The sequence below is a fragment of the Acomys russatus genome, chromosome 24 (assembly GCF_903995435.1).
Source record: "Acomys russatus chromosome 24, mAcoRus1.1, whole genome shotgun sequence".
In the NCBI taxonomy this organism is placed as follows: Eukaryota; Metazoa; Chordata; class Mammalia; order Rodentia; family Muridae; genus Acomys; species Acomys russatus.
The window spans coordinates 58,392,575-58,414,178 of NC_067160.1; the positions used below are offsets into that span (position 1 = coordinate 58,392,575).

Sequence of the window (21,604 nt, forward strand, 5' to 3'; positions counted from 1 at the left end):
ATGCTTACCCTGCCTTTCTGCAATTCTTCCATTCCCACATGTCTTTTACTGTCTCTAAGCAAGCACCCTGAGGGTCTATGGGAACAAGGACCTAACAGGCAGTGAGGGCATGCAGCCTGGCGGCTGACTCACACACAGGGGCCTGGAGAGCAAATCACTGAGAGAACCCTGGTGGTTTTCTCCCTCTCCCCTCGGTTTTTCGAGACAGGGTTTCTCTGTGTAGCCCTGGCTGTCCTGGAACTCCCTCTGTAGACCAGCCTGGCCTTGAACTCAGAAATCCACTTGCGTCAGCCTCCCCAGTGCTGGGATTAAAGGTGTGCGCCACCACCACCTGGTGTGTATTGTTCTCTCATTACATGTTCAGAAATAAAGTCGGCTTTAGCTATATTTTTATGCATTGCTTACAAAGTACCACCATCAATTAGTTAATCAGCATTAAATTTGTTCGTAGATGCTTAAGTAAACTTTATAACAGTAACTTTTGGTCATGATTTTAGGAACTGTTACTGTCATATGGCACTTACACGTGAGCTAACTGAGACCAGAAGGGCAATATGCAGAGCGGCAGAGCCATCAAGATGAGGTCAGCCCTGTAAGCCATCAACTATGTGCCTGGAGTGAGTCTGTTGGCTGGCTGTCACTCCAGGGAGCAGTGTCTAGTGAGACAGACAGTTAGCTTAACTGAATATATTTTGGTTTTGAGACAGGGTCTGTCCACATAGCTCTGGCTGACCTGGGACTCAGTGTGTAGAGCAGACTGTTCTTAAACTCACACAGATCCACCTGTCTCTGCCAACTCAGGGCTGGGATCAAAGGCGTGCACCAGCACTCCTGATGGACACATTCCTAAGAACAGCCACCCAGCGCCGTCTCAACTCTGAGCACACAGTGGGCCAAAAGCCTTTCTAGCACTTTTCACTGAAACATCTGATCCACTATTCCTTGAAACATAAATCCTATTTCCTATGTTTTTCTGAAGTTACACTGTAAATGTTAATGTTTACAATCCAACTAGCTAGACAAACGTGGTCCTATCAAGGGACCTTCCATCTAGTCAGGGAAGGCCTGCAAGTACCCTGCTCCATCCACACACGGTTCAAGGTGACGTGAGTCTGACACCACACACTTGGGGCAATAGTGCTGGTGCGGCATCCGAAAGGCCCAAAAGCAGCAGGAATGAACGTTGCCAAACCAGACAGGATTGTTGCAACCAATAGGAAGGAGTGCTAAGGCTCATTCCCAAAGGGCAGGGCAATGCCCACTCCCAAGCTCTGGGCACTGATGCTGCATCCTTGGCAGGAAGCTAAGCCTGACACTTCTCGTTCTCGTGTTAGCTACAGAACATGAGCCTGGAGCACACATCACCAAGATGGAGGTGGTCCTGGCCCACCGAGAAGGTCTGAGAAGGTCAAGCATACTGTCCCATCCTCTCCCCGGACATCTGCCTGTCCCTTCCCACCCTGCCAAGCATAAGTCCTGTTCTTCAGGGGCCAGGCATCTGAAGCTGTCAGCTCAGGGCTTCCCTTCCAAGCCCTTGCAGCCCACCTACCAGAATCAGAACGTCCATGGAGCACACAGCTGCCTCCCTGCATTAGCTTTGTTAGGCATCCCTTCATTTACTCCTTAGCCTGGCTCAGCGTTTACGCATTTATCCCTTACGTGGCTTCTGGGAGACTATGGCTATGCTAGCCAGACGCTTTTCCATCTGATTCTGACATGCCAGGGCCTAGGCTGTGTTGTATCATGACTTTCCCCTTCTCTGGACACCTGGCTCTCCTAGGACCCCATCCTGAAGCTCCCTAGGAGCAGGTCCCCACCTCAGGTATTTATACAACCTCATCTACTGGCTTCCTCAGCCTGCTGAACGGCCCCAAGCTAAGCTGGGGAGTCGGAGCTCAATGCTCCTGTTCTCCATCTCTTTTGTCTCTCCCTTACAGGCAAACACCACTCAATACCAACAAAAACAGGTCAATACCAGGGGGGTCTAGGCTGGCCAGTCACCACATCAGCAGACAGATGACCCGAGCCCATACTAAATGGGGCCTGGTACCACAGTCTGAGCAGAACTACCCGCACCTTGGCAACGAGAGTCACGAAGTCCTTGAACGTCTGTAACTGAGCTCCAGCCAGGGACCTGTGGGCAGCCAGCTCCACTCTCAGCAGGCAGTGAAGTCCCGACTCCAGGTCTGCGCTGTACAGCTTGGCCCTGAGAGGAGCAGTGGAGAGTTAGGAAGGACGCTTCCTGCCTTCCTGCCCCTCCACCCCCAGGTAGGAGGTAGACTGAGGCAGCTGCCCCAGAGGGTAGTCTCCCTACTGCAGCCCATCCCGTTCACACTCGCCTGTCAAACTCTCTCCAAATCACCACCTTTTCTTCTTCCTTGTTGGGCTTTTCAGGCAAGGAAAGTGACTTTTTCTTCACATCCGGTAAGGATTTTAAATAAGATGAGAAAAATGATCGTAGAGGCTTTGCGCTGTGAAAGGAAGGGGGAGAGATGCTTTTATGGCTGTCCAGTCATGCAGCCTCTCCAGGCCATAGCTTGCAAGAGAGGTGGTCACCGATTCCCTATGTGCATATACTGACACAGGTGAAGGGTGCTCACCTCAGCTGGGCCTCAGGAGCCTCCCTCCCATCTGAGAAGACAAGACAGAGAGCCACTGACTTATAGCTGCAGGGAGTACCACAGCTCATCCACACTTGCTGGGACCTAAGGTGTTTGTGAAGCTTTTTGAGCATTTCCCAAAGTCACTGCCATCCCGGCCATGATTCCACTGTACCAGAGGGCCTCATGACATGCTTGCTCTGCCAGCTGAGCCTCATCTGGAGGCCAGGCATGGGGCTGGTCCCTCTCAAGCTCTCTGATGCTCAGGAGCCTTCAGTGTACCCAGAGCTCAGTGTCATTTCCATAAAGAACGCAGCAGTGTTACTGTAAAGGATTAACATGGCATTGTGTGAGAGACTGCATGTGGGACACTTTTGTGCTACGTGTACATACATACACATGTCTTCAGAACCCAATGGCAGTTAATTGGGTAACTGTTAGGACGGCCTTTCAGATGTTCAGGGACCATCCTAAAAAGCTCCATGACTATGGGTACCCTGGATTTCTATTTTTTCTCTTCCTTTTTGAGAGAGGGTCTCATGTAGCCCCTATGTAGGCAAGGATGACCTTGAACTTGTGATCCTCTTGCCTCACCTTCCAAATGCTGGGATTACAGCTATGAGCCACCATGCCTGGTTCTGCAGTCAGGGGATCAAGCCCAGGCTGCTGCATGCTAACCATGCTCTTTGCCAGCTGACCTTCACACAGCCAAAGAGCTATGCAGTGGAGCTGAGACTGTGGAAAGCTCTCCTGCAGCCTGGAACTTCTGTTAACTTTCATGCCTATTTTGCTTTGTAAAGCTTTATTCAAGGTCATTTTACTGATCTGTTGCCTGGTGCCAACCCCAACCTCCCACTCTAGACAGAGCCGTCCACAACAGACACAACCAAAAACCCAGACCTGGCACAGGGAGGGTCAGTAGGTACCTGCTGCATTTGGGGTTTGCTCAGAAACCCATGGAAACAACCAGAGGCAACAACCACCCCAGATCCTAGAGCCTGGAACATGGTTACAGCAGTCAGGGAAGACGGCCAGACACATGGCTTCCTTGCATCTTGGACAGCGGAGTCTGGCATGTGGACTCAGCCTTTTATCCGGCATGGCAATGAAGCGTGAGTCTCCACAGACCTTATGAATGCCCATCTACTCATTAGACAAACTAGCACTTACACGTTAATCAGTCCACGAGAGCCATTTGGGTAAATCAAGTAGCAGGAAGGAACTGAAGAGATGCCAAGTGTCCCCAGAAATGCTTTGTCCCCATCCAGCGCTCGGCTCACCATGATGTTGTCATATGGAATCAAATCTAAGATCACCTGCAGAACAAGAAGTCATGTTAGGGTCATGCTTTTCTTGGCAAACATCCCGAAGTGTGTAGCCCCATCACTCCACAGGCCACCCTTCACCCACCAGGAGCCGCACTGTTCAGATAACAGCCCTGTCCACCTGCACCACAACATGGAAAACGTTGTTCCACTTGCAAACAGCAAATGGTGTGACATGCAGTGCTGTACCAATTACAGACTGAGGCATCCATCCCTCCGCAACCACAAGCAGCCTATGCACTGTAGCTCTCACTGACTTGAAGCAGTTTACTAAGTCACATGTCCAGTCTCATTAACCAATCTTCCAGAATAGGCAGACATAACAATTGTTGTTCCTGTGTGTGTGTGTAGGTATGTATTCGTGTGTGTGCAAGTGCATGTATGTGGATACATGTGGAGATCAGAGGACAATCTAAGGTGTTGTTACTCAGGTACCATACACTTTGTTTTTGAGACAGGGTCTCTCATTAGCCCACGGCTTGTCAAGTAGGGCAGGCTGGCTGGCCAGCAAACCTCAGAGATGGGCCTGCTTCTGGCTACTCAACACTGGGATTATAAGTGCACCTCTGGAATGGAACGCAAGTCTCCTTGCTTGCAAGACAAGCACTTAATGGGCTGAACCTCAAAGCAACATTTGTTGTTAAACTTTACTTCTCCGAACAGTCTGTCTGCTGCAGAATCTGTAAGTACACACCTTCCCCACTCATCAGTCGCCTTCCTAACACACTGGCTACTGTGTGCCCACACTATGGGACTAATGGGCAACTCAACATCATCCCAGCTCTAAGCCAGAGGTCTGGGGTGGCTCCTGTGAGTGACTTGTACCTGTTGGGCTTGCTTAGGCTGAAGGAACTGCAGTGGGTCTTAGTGACAGAGGGACCATGGGCATGGCATCTCAGTGCCTAAAAACCCTCCTGTGCTCACCACATGGCAAGTGGAGTCTGTTGTTCTCTGCTGCTATTAGATGCCAACAAAGCCAGCTACTTCCTGGGATGAGGAACAGATTATACAAGATCACAGTGGTAGTGGCAGTGGCAGAGGTGGTGGCGGTGGTGGTGGTGGTGATGGTGGTAAGTGCCTTCTTATCTTGTTTCCTTGCTGTTATGTTTTTGAGACACTTTATAGCTTTGATGGCTTGAAACTCTAAGATCCAGGCTGATTTTAGACTCACAGAGATCTGCCTACCTCTGCCACTTGAGTGCTAGGTTTAAAGGTGTGTGCTACCACACCTGGCCACAATGATTCTTCTTGATACTGACCCTTAAGGTATCATTAGTCACAGGTCCTACCCAGAGGACCAGGCCTTACTGATTCCAAAGGTACTGACACGTGGCACTATAGGGAAAGGGTACTCAGCAAGAAGATGGGTCTTCAGCCATCTTCTCAGGGAGGAAGCCCTGTTTTTGGCTTGTAAGTGCGCGCGCGCATGTGTGTGTGTAGGGCAAGGGGCAGAGCCTGGAAGAGGCAATAGGAAAAGGAGTTGGGCAGGAAGGAGTTCTGGGCTCTGCTGTTCCTTAGTCCTTTGCCTAGAAATCCTGCCAAGCACGAAACAAAGAATAAAATACACCACCAAACTTGGAGGGTGGGCAGTGAGGCCCCAGAGGGCAACTAGACACATATGACTGTACACTGTTGCCTGTAGCCTGCCTCACACCCTCCAGGGCCTACAAGGGCAGTGCTGTCTCCTCCTTCCTGAACTGCCCAGGTAGCCTGGAGAACAGCATCCCAGTGGCAGGAAGGAGGAGCCCTGAGGTCAGTGCTGAGTCTCTGTGGGCTAGGAAGCCTCCTTCTTGTCTTCAAGGGACCCTGGCATTAGCAACTAGGTCTCTGGTCCCCTGGCTTGATACTCGGCTGAAGCTGAATGTTTCCGACCACGCCTATGACACCAGCATCTCACGGATGAAGGAAGGTCTACAGATTCCTGGATGTGATAACAAACACACAGGGGATCTGTAACAATGTGTAAGAATGGCCTTGATGGAACACACAGCTATGGCAAGTCCCGTCGCTCCAGTTTTTTGTTGTTATTGTTTGTCTGCTATATATAGACCGGTTACTTAGGATCTCTGTAACTAGTGACAGTTCAAGGCTCACTGGTTGTTGCTGTCAACGCACTAACCACAGTCCACCCCAGCTATAGCCACAGAGCACATGAGACACTGTACCTCTCGCCCAACATAAGAACCATTGCTTTCAAACACAATAGCGTGATATTGGGCACTGTGTCCGTCCATGAGGGAAAGGATGTCACTGGGCCTGTCAGGAGAAAGCAAAACCTTTAGTGCTGTCCATGATAGCAAACTGTCACAGCATGCCAGAACCTGAGTCACTACACACACTGAGATTTTAAAAACCATGCCCAATCTGCACCATGCAACTTGGCGAGAGGGATGAGCTGGGCTTCCCGCTTGCTGAGTGTTCCCACCATGATGCTCTGGGCCCCAGAGAGCACCTTTCAATAGAAATACTCACTGAACAGGGTCCAGGGGTGGGCATGCAGGAGGCCGGGTGCCCTCCGTGTGGTTCTGGAGGAAGTCGATCATCGTCTGCCTGACTGTCTGCAGCTCCCTGTCAGTTCCTACAAAAGCAGATCTGGGTCATGGCTGTGGCTGCAGGTGACTGCACCTAAGCAGCCACTCCAAGCCAGAGCCTAAGGCCAGTGAGGACAGCAGCAGCAGCAGCACTCACAGCACCCTAGGTGCACTGCTGCTCACTGACAGGCGAGAGCATAGTCAGCAACAGACACATGCAGTAGGAACCACACAGCTGGCAGCAAGTGACAGCAGCTACAGGACACAAGGCAAAGTGACCAGGCTCCCTCCTAAAAACCTATGAGCCATGCACTTGCCATGTGTCACTCCACTAAATACTTTTCAATAAAAGTTTGTTACCACATGAGGATGAGAAAGAGACCTGCAGGCAAGAGGAAGAGGGGCAGGAGGTGCAGAATGAGAGTGGTAAGATTGAAGGATATACATGTACAAAATAGGCAAAGGACAAGCTTAATAAAAATTATAATAAAAAACCCACTACCACACTTCCACAAAAGGGCAAAGCACAAAATAAAGAATTTTCTGTGGCTGGAGAGATGGCTCAATGCATCTACTGCTCTTCCAGTTCCCAGCACCTACACCAGATGACTCACAGCCTCCTGTAACTCCAGTTCCAGGGGGACCTGACACCCTTGGCCTCTAAGGAGAAACAGACAAGGCAGATTGGGGCGGGGGGCGCACACACGCACATGCACACACACATTTTTGTTTGTTTGTATGTTTGTTTTGAGACAGGGTTTCTCTGTGTAGCCTTGGCTGTCCTGGACTCCTTCTGTAGACCAGGCTGGCCTCGAACTCACAGTGATCCACCTGCCTCTGCCTCCCAAGTGCTGGGATTACAGGCGTGTGCCACCACACTCGGCTGAGGTTTGGATTTTTAAACAGACTGTCAGGCAACACTGGTACGAACATGCTGACTGAACGAGGAGGCCCATGGGCTCCATCTGCTGAGGCCACACCCACTTCACCGGGCTGAGCGAGTCAGTCTAAGGGATTAGAATAGAATGCTGCGTGTTTCTTACCTTTAAAATTTTCTCCAGTTGTAAACTCCTTTGTAAATGCTTTAAAATACTAAAGGAAAAACAGACAACACATAAGAAACAGCTCAGGGCATTGTGCACATGTTTAATACTTAAACCAGATGGCCACTGACTGTTCTCATCCAGAAGCTCTCATGAAGTCCCTCCCAAGGTTACCCTGACTGGACAAGACATGCTCCGTGCCTCCGTGGACACCAGTGCTCCTGCACATGTGCGAACCGCTGTGCTAGGCCCCAGCTGGGCTCCATTGTGCCACTTCTAAGCCAACAGGACCAGAAGTAAGACAACAGACTAGGGTAGGGTCCTCACAAAGGTGCTGTCCTCTGAAGAGCTATGTGACAGCACAGGCTCCAGGGAAGAGGAGCTATCTGAGCCTCTGTGAAGACGAAGGCTCCTGCCCAGAGCGGCCCCATCAGAAGCATGTTGATGACAGTACTGATGACACAGGCCAAAAGGAGGCCAGTGCTGAGACACACAGAGGACGTCCAGGATGGAGTGCGGGAAGCAGAGGCAGTCAAAATGGAAGTGGACAGACATCTTCACAGTCCCACAAGAATGAAAACACAGATGTGCTTGTCACACAGGGAGCAGACACTTTGCCCTACACCATTGACAGGTGTGTTATGTGTGGAAGGGGCTGGCCCCACTGGGTCCTCTGGCCTTTTATCCAGACCCAGCCAGGGAGACCTTCAGAGCAATGTTGGTCCATGTATTAAGAGCCAGGAGACACCCCAATACTCGGCAGAGAGAGTTATCGCATACAACGAGGGATCACTGCACAGCCAAACCCAGTGAATCATGGACAAATCTTGGCAAAGTCAAATGAAGAAGGCCCAGAATTTACACACAGCACTGTTTACTGGAGGCTATGAAGTTAACAGCATGTTAAATCAGGAATGTATGTCACACTATCAGCCCCATGGCCCAAAAGCAAGAGCACAAGCAACAAAGGCCTGTGAGGTCCCTGGGGCTGTCACCACGCTGAGCATGACAGTAGCAAAGCCCAGCCACTGGGTGTGTGTGGAGACACAGGGGACACCTGTGCTGGGTCCTGCCTCTGACAGTGCAGAGTATTAACAGAACAGAGGTGCAGAACTCTTCAGAACTTAGCTCCGAGTTGCACACACCTTTAATCCCAGCACTTGGGAGGCAGAGGAAGGTGGGTCTCTGGGTTTGAGGCCAGCCTGGTCTACAGAGAGAGTTCCAGAAGAAGAGGGAGAAGAGGAGGAGGAGGAAAAAAAAAATCTCCAAAGGTGCCACACAGTTTTGGAGCCCTTAAAATGCAAGCATGTGGCTACACATTCAGTCACAGGTAGCACCTCTGCCCCCTAGTGGAAGAAACATATACAAGTTTGTCAGCAGGGCCAACCGCAGTCCAGCCAGCACCCTGCTGGGGAGCCACTTCCAACACTGCTGGTGCCTTCTGCCAGTTAAAAAAAAAAAAAAAAAAAAAAAAAAAGGCCCAGCAGCATGACTTCTCACAAAGATACGCACCCAACAAGTTTCCGTGTGAGCTGGGGCTGCATACTGCACCCGGCTCTGATCAGAGCCTCTGTGACTCAAGATGAGGAACAAATGGGCAACGTGCTGGGGATCAAATCCCCACAAGGTTTTCAGACTCCAAGCCAGAAATGCTAACCTAGGAGTGACGGGTACATGGATCCCGCCTAAAAGCCCCTTGTGGAAGAGGCAGGCTGGAGCAGGGGGTGGAGGCTGCTGGGGGCTCACCCTGAAGGTGGGGTAGAAGTGGATGTCATACGTGCGGCACGCCTCCTGGTTCTTCTCTTCTGCACAGTCCAGAGCGGCAACACGGATGGCAGCAGCCCAGTCTACAAGGCAAAAACGGGACCCTGAGCAGGGTTGCCAGCAGCAGCCCACGCCTCCCGAGGCAGCGCCTGCGTGAGCACCAGGAGCACTGGCTGCCCCAGCGACACCACTGCCCCTCATGAGCTCTGTGCTGAGCTGGGAAAGCACAGCAACATTTCAACCAAAGCTAGAGGTTCATTGTTCACTGAGAACATAGATTTTTGCTAAAATTCCAGATCACTCAGCAGCTTGCCGTGCAGCAGTCTGTTAAAAGGACGCCTGCTGGGTAGGCGCACAAGAACCTGAAGCATGGTCTGCAGCTGATAATGGTACACTACGAGAGTCACCAAGTAGAGCGTGCAGTCATCAGGTGACCTGCTGGGCCCAGCGGTGTGCACCCACTGTCAGGTCAGCCAGTGTCTGCACTGTGAGCAAGGCCACCCCAGCCTTACCCACTGCTGAGGTGTGCAACCACTGTCAGGTCAGCCAGTGTCTGCACTGTGAGCAAGGCCACCCCAGCCTTACCTGCTGCTGAGGTGGCACCCACTGTCAGGTCAGCCAGTGTCTGCACTGTGAGCAAGGCCACCTCAGCCTTACCCGCTGCTGAGGTGGCACCCACTGTCAGGTCAGCCAGTGTCTGCACTGTGAGCAAGGCCACCCCAGCCTTACCCGCTGCTGAGGTGTGCACCCACTGTCAGGTCAGCCAGTGTCTGCACTGTGAGCAAGGCCACCTCAGCCTTACCCGCTGCTGAGGTGTGCACCCACTGTCAGGTCAGCCAGTGTCGGACTGCAGCACGCCACCCCAGTCTTACCTGTGGCTGAGGGATGTGCTTGTAACTGTTGCAGAAAAGGAGCAGGTTTTAGATCCCCCTTCTTAGTGTCAAGGTTTTATTGAGAGTTTCCAACAAAAGCAACACGCACCAGAAAAGGTGTAACAACTCCTTACCTTACCTGCCTTGCCTCAGTGTCAGCAATTATCAGCTCTTGTAAATGATTTATCCAACATCTACTCAGTTCTAGAACTCAGGAAGCAAACCTCAGTCATAAACCTCCCTGTCTATTTCAGTCCAACATACTGCCACGGCCACAGCAAATGACACGTGTTCTTAATGCCATTAGGCACCCAGCTGGAACATCTCCTCCCATCCTGCCCACAACTAACACTTTCCTGGGAGCTCCTGGAAAAGTGGCATACGTAGAGAGTTTTATCAGGATCTTTTGCTGGAATTACTCTTAAGAAGTGAAAAATAAGCCAGGTGCACTTTTTTAACTCCAGCACCCGAAGGCAGGGGCAGGCAGAGCTCTTGAGACCAGCCTGCTACAGAGGGAGTTCCAGGATAGTAGGGCTACACAGAAACCCTGGGGGAGGGGAAGGAGAAGGGAGGTGAAGTGTACTTCTGCAAGGATATGAGAGGGGACATGGCACCTCCCTCGTTATTATAAGTACACATTAGATCAGGGCTGCAGTCTCTTTTCTCACCTCTCAACCCCAGAAGGGACACTTTGCAAGGAAGCTGCTTGCTGGTAACACAGGGATAAGTGCCTGGCTCTCTCCTGCCTTGTCCTTTGGCTACCAGCATCAGGTGTCCCCCTTTAGGTAACTGCAGGGGTCCTTCTAAGAGATGTGGATGTACCCTTTCTCCAGGGTGTTAAAATTACACCATTATTCACACTTCAGCACCTGTCCCTGCAGGGTCTGGTCCAGGCCCAGGCCCAACAAGTGCTGGGCTTGCCTGGTGGCCAGCAGCACAGCACAGCACAGCTCACAGGTACAGTTAGGGAAGAGGGACAGGTACTAACAAGAGGATGGGCATGAGAGACAAAGGAGCTACTCGGGGGACTTTGCATACCCTCTGTCTGGAAGTCCCTCGGCTTCTGGGCAGAAATGGGCTCAGGCAATGGGTAACGGTGAGCAGTATGCTCTGCATAGCAAGTGTTACTGTTTTTGCCAGCAATCTAGCTAAAAGCCACATGTGACCATCCCTCTGAGGACAAGTGATGCTCAAAAACTTCCAAGGTGTTTAGCCACGGGGACTAGTCTGGATGTGAGGGGCAATGTCAGAGGATATTACAAACACCAGGTGCCAGAGTTCAGTGACTGCCTCCTGTGTGACCACCCGGCATCCTATATACTACCCTCCTTATAACACACACCTTTCCCCTCTTTTATTACAGTGACCAACTAGTGTTGGCTACGCAGAACCAGCTTTGTCCCAAGGTCACTTTAAAGCACAGAAAGGCTCCTGTGAATCACAGCCATAGCTCCTGGGTCTCGGGGCAGATGGCACAGAGTGCACTCTGAGGCTCAGGCGCTTCAAGGGCAGATTCAGTCCTGCACCTGGCACAGCACCTCATCCTACCACGCTGCCCTGACTCACAGACTCCACCAACTCACTCTGCTCACTGGTGTTTCCGCCCACACTTTGCTTCCACATTCTAGAAAAGCACCCTCTGCCTGAAAAAGGAGTAACAGTGAAAATCTCCAAGAGTAAAACACAGGAACCAGCCTCCCAGCTACCTAAAACACCAGAATTGGGACGGGCGCGCCTAGGTTTGGCTGGTGGGTCTGGTCCTGGTTTGTTTTTCAGATCTTTCTTAAGCATGCGTACACAGGAGAAATGAGTGTGGGGTGAGGGGCCTGCGTGGCAGGGCACATCCTGGGCTGATGCTGCTGCTGTGCAGCTGCTTGCTGGTACTAGGCGCTAGCTTCATTCATGCTCCAAAGATTCTGCATTCCAGAACCTTCAGCAGAAAGCCACTCCAATACAAGACACGGGAAAAGAGGGTTCCCCAGGAACCCTGCAGGAGACAGAGCTCAGCAAGACAAACCAGAGCCAGTCTTGTAGTTTTTTGTTTTGTTTTGTATGTTTTTTATCTGTGAAAGACTCTGGCTATGTACCCTAGGCTGGTCTTGAACTTGCAATGTTCCTGCCTCAGCCTCCTGAGTGCTAAGATCATAGACTGGCTGGTTATGTCTCTTAATAACTCCCTGAATCCAGCCCAGCAGTAGACTGAACACATGAGCCCTCCTAAAACGGCTTGGCATCTGGAAGACTAATGGCACTAAGAGCCTAGTCCATGCTCACTGAAAACTGCACCCCGGATCTCCATCAGAGCAAAGCCTCAACACTGACCCCCAGATTTCACCCCACCCATGACAGGGCACTGTCCATAGATACAAACATAGCAACCTCCTGGCACTGCAGTCACTCAGCACGCGACACTACAAATGGTCTTTGATCCACAGTGTCCTGTGAACATACACGGGGACACTGAACTCTAAGTACCCAGTGATGCGGAAGAGGGAACCCCAGAATCAACTCTCCTGACAATGATACCAGGGCAGAGACAAGGAAGGATGGGGTGTGGGGAAGCTGATGCTTCTGAGTGCTAATTTACCACTGTGGGTTTGGGGAAGTCAGCAAGGTGCAGACAGTGAGTCACCGTACTCAGGTGGAAGGAGACTCTTAGCTCAGCTGTGCTCCTGAGTTAGCACAACCCCAGGCAGGCGGCAGCAGCCCACAAAAGGCCTCAACAGACTCCTGGCTTCAAATCACAATCTGCATAGGCCCCCAAGGTTACACAGCACTCTTTCAGATCTGTCATCCCGGGCCTGGGCCTCCTGCCCGGACCCTGACTCTGTTCCTTTGTCTGGGTTGTTTCCTGTCTCCCTCCAGGTCCCTGAAGGGATGCATTTAAAATCCAAGTGTATGAAGGTGAAGACGAGGACCCAGAGCACAACAGTCATCGGCCAATGAGAGCCGCGGGCAGCCCGGGGATGACAGCATGGCCGGCCTGGGTAAGCAAGGCTGACACCTCTCTAGGGCTAGAGATGGGTCTTCTTACCACGTGAGCAACTACACAACTTCCTAATAACAGCTTTTTTTTTTTTTAAACTAACAATGCCTTCTGACCTCAAGAGATTCAGAGGAGCGAGCCTCATGCGTGCATACTCCATCACAGACGAGGGCTGGGATAAGTCCTGTCCATGTTGTCAGGCAGTGGGACCGACTCGCTATGGTGCCCACTTCTGGCCTGCCCTGAGCCCTGTCTCTGTGATAACTACAGGTGGCTGTCCTAGCATCTCTTCTGAAATGCCCCATCCTCCCCCCAGGCTCCAAGCGTCTCATATAGGTAGCGTGGAAATACCCAGGTTCTCCCCCCTTCGGCCTCACAGCAACCGTTTCACAGGTGGACCCTGCCCTCTGACCGCATATGGGGAACTGCTGGCTTGAAAAGGAGAAAGCCCTTGGTTGCCCACACTGACCCAGCACTGTGGCACTGAGCAGCAATGAGCATGCGGGGTGTGTGGGGCTCACCCTTTTCAGACACATTTGATCATCATCATTTCCCACAAGTCTACCCTGTACCATCAAAGTATAATTTACAAAGAAGTTGGGGCTGGAGAGATGGCTCAGAGGTTAAGAGCACTGGCTGCTCTTCCAAAGGTCCTGAGTTCAATTCCCAGCAACCACATGGTGGCTCACAACCATCTATAATGTGATTTGATGCCCCCTTCTCGCCTGCAGGTGTACATGTAGGCAGAGCACTGTATACATAATAAATAAAGATCTTTTAAAAAAAAAAAGTAGTAAAAGCAGGCTGGGCATGGTGGCACACACCTTTAATCCCAGCACTCGGGAGGCAGAGGCAGAGGCAGTGGCAGAGGCAGGCAGATCTCAGAGTTAGAGGCCAGCCTGGTCTACAAAGCAAGTCCAGGACAGAGAAACCTTGTCCCTCTACCCCAAAAAACAAGGAGGAGGAGGAGAAAGAGGAGGAGGAAGAGGAGGAAGAAGCGGAGGAGGAGTGGTGGTGCATGCCTGTAATACTATCATCATTCAGGAGGCAGAGGCAGGCAAATCCCCAGGTTCGAGGCTAGCCTGGTCTACAGAGTTCCAGCACAGCCAGGGATACACAGAGAAACCTTGTCTCAAAAAACAAAAACAAAAAAGCAGCCAGGCATGGTGGCAGACACCTTTAATCCCAGCACTAGGGAGGTAGAGGCAGGCAAATCTCTGTCAATTTGAGGCCAACCTGGTCTACAAAGTGAGTCTAGGACAGCCAAGGGTACAGAGAAATCCTGTCTCAGAAAACCAAAACACAGGGCTGGAGAGATGGCTCAGCCATTAAAGGCTAGGCTCACAACCAAAGAGCAGAACATCATGACTAGCGGATCTGGACCCGGGGGGGCGGTGGTCTGCTCAACCTACTGCACCAACCAAGGACAATACATGCAGTAAACATTGAACCCCTACTCAGATCTAGCCAATGGACAGGACATTCTCCACAGTTGTGTGGAGAGTGGGGACTGACTCAGACATGAACTCTGGTGCCCCATTATTTGACCACTTCCCCTTGGTGGGGAGGCCTGGTGGCACTCAGTGAAAGAATAAGCTATCAAGATGAGACTTGATAGCCTATGACCATATATTGAGGGAGGAGGTCTCCCTGGGTCAGAGACCTAGGGAAGGGGAATAGGGTGAAAGCGGGAGGGAGGGAGGAATGGGTAGATACAAGTGAGGGGGAAACAATTGAGATGTAATCTGAATAAATTAATTAAATAATAAAAAATAAAAACCAAAAACCAAAACAAAGAATGCAATTTCCCCAGCAGAAAAAAAAAGAAAAAGAAAAGAAAAGAAAGAAAAAGAAAATACCTCCCAAAACCAACCAAACAAACCCAAACCAACCAAACAAAACAAAAAAAGCAGACTCTCATCACTGAGAAACACATGTCACCATGCCAACAGTGTTCTTCAGCAGATGACTGAAGATGCTGGAAAGATGGTGAGGTGGCAGAGGAACACTGGAGGATCAGACCACAAGTCCTCCAGGGACAGGGTGTGGCTAGGACATAGCTCTCTTAGTGCCAACCTTAGCCAAGGCTAGTGAGCCATGAACAGCAGCTGCCATGACACTGACCTGGTGACTGGTGGCCACCATGGCTGAGGACCACAGCTGGAAGGCGGGGGCGAGCCAGGCTGGGAACATGATCCTGGCTTTAGGTAAGCTTCTGCCCGGATCTATCTATGCAGATAAGGTGGTGCACACCTGTAATTCCAGCATCAAAAAGCAGAGGCAAAAGGATCGAAACCGACTACACAGCAAGACCTTGTCTCAAATCACCCTTCCCTCTTCCCACCAAACAACTGCAAAGGGCCCTCACAGGCCTGAAATGGCCTGCAATGCCCCTGAGCCGACTGTAGAAGACACTGCTTTCTTACGCTTCCTCACCAGCAGCCAGGCCCCTGGTGAGGGAGGCAGTGACCCTACTGTTCTCTGTCCAAAGAGTTACTGTGCCTTTCCCAGTGTCCCAGTTGTTCCTGAGTTGTCCCCAGACACTCCTCAGAAGTCAGCTCTGCCATGTAAAACCATGTTTGTTTTCTTGTCATTATGGAGCAGGATGGACATTTTGGACCATGTCTCCTAGGTTACCACCTTGAACTCTTTTAGCATCCTGCCTGTCCGGGGTCCCTGCCCTTGCTGTGGCCAGTCAGAGAGGGCAACACCAGCCTCCCAATGGCCAGTCCGCTCCTTCAGTCAGCATGGGCAGCTTAGCTCTAAATTTTCTCTCCTACTACACGTCCCTCTATGGAGGAAGGGCCTGCCTGCTCTGCTCACTGCTCCCCTCAGCCTTGCAGAGCTGGAGTGAAGAGGTGGGAGACTTAACTCAGAGCCCACGCTGACAGCTGCCAACGTGGAAAGTCCAGGGTCCCCCTCACACAGGCACCACCAGCGGAGCCACACTTGGATAAAGTGCCCCTTGACAGAGGGCGTTCTGGGAAGGAGGCACATGTTCTGGCATCTCAGTGGGGCCTGTGCACTCTGGGAGAGCTGCGACAGACGGCAGTGACAGTTAGAAATGGGGAGGCCTGAAGCCAGAGGCTGGCAGATGGACAGTATTCATAGCAAACAAAAGACACAGCACCTACTTTACAAAAAAATGGGATTCCAGACCCCTGAAAAGGCTGGCTTTGGGGTGTGTGCCTCATTGAGCAGTGCCTGTCTGCCTGTGCAAGCTGCCACGCTAAAAGTCAATGAATGGAGGCTGCCTGCCTGCACCAGTCAGGCTGCCCCCTCCACACAGGGAACGGGGCCCCCACTGGAGGTACATTTGTAAGAGGCAGGGTGACTAAACTATGAGTGACTCCTGGCTTTTACTCAGCTTAGCTATTTTAGTACTAGAGGCTTAGTACTACCTATAAAATAATTACAATGCACAGTAGACCAAGTTATTTCAAATTTATTTGTCAGGTGATTCTATTGCTGAACGAGAAGCTCCAGCTGTCCTCGCCACTTGCCATGTTTCAGTGGAGCAGAGGCAATCTTTATCTGCAGCCTAGCATCATTGGTTCTACACAACGACGGCAGGTGAAGAGCCTCCAGGTTGAAATGCAGTGTTCTAGCTCCCTTATGGCTTCTTCACCCTCACAAAATGATGGGCAACCATGTGTTCAATTCCACATTCCAGACACCTAGAACCTTCTCTCTGAGTGCATGCCTTCTGGCATAACAAAGGTCTTCTTGGAGGAGCTCAAGTGAGGGAAATGTGGTTGGGTAGAAAGGAGCCCCCCTTTCTCTAGGGCAGCGCAGCACGTGACCTAGCAGCCACCCAGGGCCAGGATGGGAACCAGGCCCCGACTGGGCCGCAGCCTCACTCAGTGTCCAGGGCCTCCAGGCTCTCCATTCTTAACACTTGGTTAGTCTGGATAAACTGAAAGACAACGTGCCCCTAAGCATTCAAGGGTGTACTGGGGTGGGGCTGACAAGCCTTGCTGGTTAGATGGTAAAGCAGGCCGAGGGAGAGACAAGAAGGAAGAGCTGTGATTGCTGCGTCTGTGTCACCGCCTGTCCTCTGGGTGGATGGCCTGGACAGCCTTATTGAGTTAAACAACCCACTTGGCTATTTGAAAATGCACGAACAGCTGAGGTCCCTAACATGCTAACTGCAGTGACCCTGGAGAACAGGCATGCTCTCTGGAGACCCAGCTGGCAGCTGGCCTTGGCTAACAGCAAAGTGACCACATGGCTGTGACATATACACAGAGGAGTGGTTGCCCTCTGCTGTTGGTTCTGCCATCTGCAGCTTTCAAGACTGGCCCTGCCACACTCCTCAGCAACGCTGTTCCCAGTGTCCCTCTCTACCTGTTCTCAGCAAGTGCAGTGGAAAGTTTGGGTGTCTTTAAAAACTCAGTTGTGTTATGTAAATGTATTTTTGTCTTAATCCCAGGTGTGGGATATGGGGCTGCTCCATATTGTCCACAGCAGCAGACTTGTTCGGGCTCTAAGAGGGGCTCTTCGCCAAGCAGGTAGTTTAATTCTGAGGACTCTGAAGAGGGAATAAATGCCAGAGCCCAGAGAGAGACAGAGGGCTCTGAGAAGGAGGCTGCTGCTCCCCCTGCTGCTCCTGGCTGCTGCCGGGGCAGTCTGGTGAGAAGTTGGAGATGTCCGGAAACAATGATTGGATTTGCCCCAAGGAACCCAATGACCCTAATCAACAGGAAGTAGTAAAGAGACGTACGAGCCACTTCTCCCCAATATCCTTCTTTTTCTCCTGCATTGGAAGGGATTGGGGTGAAGGGACGAAGGGGCATACGAATGAAAATAGAGTTTTAAAAGTTTCACAGGCACCCTGTAAATACTGTGCAGTCATCTTCAGGAGCCTGTGTCCTGAGCACACGGAAGACGCCAGACACCATGGGAATGAGGAACCCAGGGGAGGCAGAGCGGCTTAGCTACTGCTGGCAGCAGCAGCAACAGAACACACGCCCTGTGGGTGGCACATTCTGTGCCTATCTATCTGTCCAACACCTCCCACTCTCAAATGCACGTCTCCTGTTCCCCTCCAAGTCCTTCATCAAGAAGTTCAGGGCCAACAACAGATCTGTCCTGCTCTCTAGGGTGGACTGAAAGGGAGGGAACAGCCCTGCGATCACAGAGAGCTCAGAGGACAGGGGCTTCAGGGCACAGTCCTACTTTAGATCTATCGGCAAATCCTTCAGTGCCCAGGAGAGCGAGCACAGGTGGCAACTGCCAACCCAGATTGAACTAAACATGACATAAGTGATTTCAACAGAGCGGGCGTTGTTCTGGGAGTACTTAAGATGAGGAGGGCCTAAGCCGGGGCCACATCAATACCTGAATGGCCTTTGGATACACTGAACAGTTCACCTTTTGTTAACCCAGCTTCACTAAGGAAAACCACTATTTCCCCCCAAAGTCAGTGACGAGCCAAAGAAACTTCACCGTAAGGTTTTTAGGAAGTGGAAGGTGTCCTGAACCCAAGGCACAAGGCAGGGGAAGCATTCTCTCTCTCCGCCCCCCCACCCCCCCACCCCCATTCCAGTTGCTCGCTCCAATTAGAAAGGACTGAAGGGCAGGAAGGGAAGCAGAGCCGTCTTCTGGCTCCAGTCCCCACCCATGGCAACAAGGCCAGTCCAACCAGAGTCTAATAGGTGGGGGCCGGAAGGACCCAGTGCAAGGCCTGAGTGTCCAACTGACAGGTGACTGAGCACCCCTAAGCATCGTCTCTCCTGCTGGATGACCCAGACAGGGAGGCAACAGGAAGCACAGCCAAGTGGAGGCCATTCCACAAGGCAAGGCACAGGAGGCCAGGGGTGAGAGTCAAAACCTTCCTAAGGAAGCTGTCCTTACAGCTCCAACATGGCAGACATCACAAGGGATGTCATCTCTTCTGTGGGTGTCTTGCAGTCAAGCAGGGTCTCCTACAATAAACAAGGGATCAGACATCTTAGGAGCTTGTGTTGACAGGATGTTGGGACCCACCCAGTAGCCTAGGCTGGAACTGATCCCGACTGTCTACCAAATCCCCAGGTGACTTTCTTCGGGAGCCTCGGTCCTAGGGCGTGAGGGTCACATCTCTGACTCAGGCAGCTCTGCCCTCAGCATCCCTGTTTCCCTCTTCAGGTCCACACCTGCTCCTGCCAGTCAGCTCTTTCACTTTCACCACACCTCCAGGAAGCCTCAGGCTCCATCTTCTTGGCAGCCAGCCACTCTTTAAAGGCAACTGCATTTCATTAAGTCAACCAGAGCATTAGTCGTGGATTTTTACTGTGGCGCTTTCAGAACTGTCCTTTCACGTTCCAGGGACAATGTCAGCCCTCTCAACTATTGGTTTGGTCCCCAAACCATTGTATAAACTCTGTTTTTTTCAGTGTCTGGTCTCAGTTTTGGAAAGTGCTTGCCAAGGACTTAGACTAGAAACGGTTTATAGATTAAACATACAGGACTACAGCAGGATGGTGATGGTGCAGTCTTTAATCCTAGCACTCAGGAGGCAGAGGCTAGTCCATCTTTGTGAGTTCAAGGCCAACCTGGTCTACAAATTGAGTTCTAGGATAGCCAAAGCCACACAGAGAAACCCTGTCTCAAAAAACCACAAACAATAAAACACATATTGTTCTCTTGCAGGGGACTGGAGTTCCATTCCTGGCATGTATATTCTACAGCCCCCTACCACCTGTAATACCAGCTTTAGGGCTTCAACACCTCTGTCCTCCAAGGGAAACTGCACTCACCTACATACCCATACCCACATAATTTAAAATAAAATAAGTATTAGAAAGAAAGAAAAAGACAACTTAAGACCCAACAGAACAATTCCATTAGATTCTACATAAAAGGTTAGCACTCAAGAAGCAGAGGGCAGCAGATTCAAGGCCAACCTGGACTACATTGTGAAACTCTGTTTCAAAAAAAAAAAAAAAAAAAAAGTCAAGTGCCCCAACAACGAGGGAAGAGAAAGTAAACATTTTAAAACAGTCATTTGCAATTGTGCACTTGGAAAAAGGGCTTCTTTGCAAAGCTGTTTAAGAAAAACACAGCAGTGTTCAACACCAGACTTTAAAAACCAAAGGTGCAGGAACCAAAGGTAACGATTTGTTGTATTGCCCCTTGAGATCTGTAATTAGAGGTTAACTCAACAGTAGTACACCAGCGAAGCCAAGCCTCAGCCAGCGCTGGGAAGGCTATTCACAGCCGCTTAAATCCATTTACAGGAGCTGCTGGAAGGGGGTTTGAGGTCTGCAAAGGTGAACAACTTAGCACTAAGAACTAAACACGTGTGGGAAGATTTCTTAAAAGCTATGGTTAGTGCACAAGAAGCCCAGCAAGAAGCCTCTCTGTAAACTTTCTGCTTCTGCAGAGCACTCCCCAGAGTCATTCTCGGCCCAATGACACCCCCCCTCCCCGCACGCCCCGTATGGCCGGCTACCTAGCAAACCAGGTTGGGGTTTGACAGGAACGGGGACCTTCCAGAGACGGTAGGCTCTGAAATGCAATCGCTGGGGACGGGGAAGGTCTAGGCTGATAAGGTAGTGGGTAGGAGAAGAGGTTGGGGGACAGGATGAAGCCGGCGTTCTGAGAGCTGGCGACCTCAGGAAAGCCATCCGCTCCTGCTGTGGCTTCGACCCACACAGCTGTGGCGCGGGAGGACCGTCCACCGGCGCGCAGGACCCTCACCTCGCACGTCCGCCGCCAGCGCTCGCCAGGTGGGTGCGTAGCCGATGCAGTGGCCGCACCACGACGAGTGGAACTGCACCAGCCACGCGGCTGAGCTGTTGCCCGTGGCCGAGCGCACGCTGCCGCTGTCCAGCAACCACACGGCGTCCTCGCCCTCGCGGTACAGGCGCGACGCGACGCCCTCCCGGGGTCCCGCCGCCGCCGCCGCCGCCAGCAGCAGGAGCAGCCGCGGCAGCCGTGAGCGCCGAAGAGTGGGCGGCCGCCGAGCTTCAGCTCCGGGACCTCGCGCCACAGCCCGGGCCGCCGCCATGTTGGGAGTGCCGCCGGCGCGCTGACCTTTCACCCTGGCAACCGTCGTCACGTGTTTGCGCGCGCCGGTTCCGCCCCCCGAATCCGCTATTCGTCCCAGGCACCACCCCCTCGCTCCCCTAGCCCCGCCCCCGTGACCTGGATCCGCCCAGTATGTAGGCTCCGCCTCCGTCTCCTGGGCCTGCTCCGCCCCCATACTCTGGCCCCGCCCCTCCTCTGGGGTCACTGTTAGCCCTACCCCAATCTCAATTAGTGCCCAACCACAAGTACTTTCCACCCAGCATAAGGACTGGGCCTAGGTAGCCAGATTTAGCAGGGGAAAGAAGCCCATGCCACGTTGAATGGGAAGTTGAGTAAACACCAGGCCAGGGGCTTCAGTCTGAATTGCAGATTTAACCGAGCGTACTCAGGCTTAGAAACCGTTTGCTATGTACTTGAAATTCATATGCAACGTGCATCCTAGATTGATTTTACCTGTCAACTTCAATCGT

General features: G+C 51.7%; 1 protein-coding gene across 1 annotated transcript in view; it reads right to left on the bottom strand.

Moving 5' to 3' along the window:
- Qsox2 (quiescin sulfhydryl oxidase 2) overlaps positions 1 to 21,150 on the bottom strand; it is a 30,515-nt gene extending 9,365 nt beyond the window's left edge. Inside the window, exons 1-8 of the mRNA XM_051166793.1 lie at positions 20,805 to 21,150; positions 9,246 to 9,346; positions 7,500 to 7,548; positions 6,398 to 6,503; positions 6,091 to 6,181; positions 3,771 to 3,916; positions 2,340 to 2,471; positions 2,077 to 2,206 (exon numbers count right to left, since the gene is read on the bottom strand). Of these exons, the coding sequence (XP_051022750.1) occupies positions 2,077 to 2,206; positions 2,340 to 2,471; positions 3,771 to 3,916; positions 6,091 to 6,181; positions 6,398 to 6,503; positions 7,500 to 7,548; positions 9,246 to 9,346; positions 20,805 to 21,114 (1,065 nt within the window). The 5' untranslated portion in view covers positions 21,115 to 21,150. The remainder of the gene's footprint in view (positions 1 to 2,076; positions 2,207 to 2,339; positions 2,472 to 3,770; positions 3,917 to 6,090; positions 6,182 to 6,397; positions 6,504 to 7,499; positions 7,549 to 9,245; positions 9,347 to 20,804) is intronic.
- Positions 21,151 to 21,604: the final 454 nt, after the last annotated feature.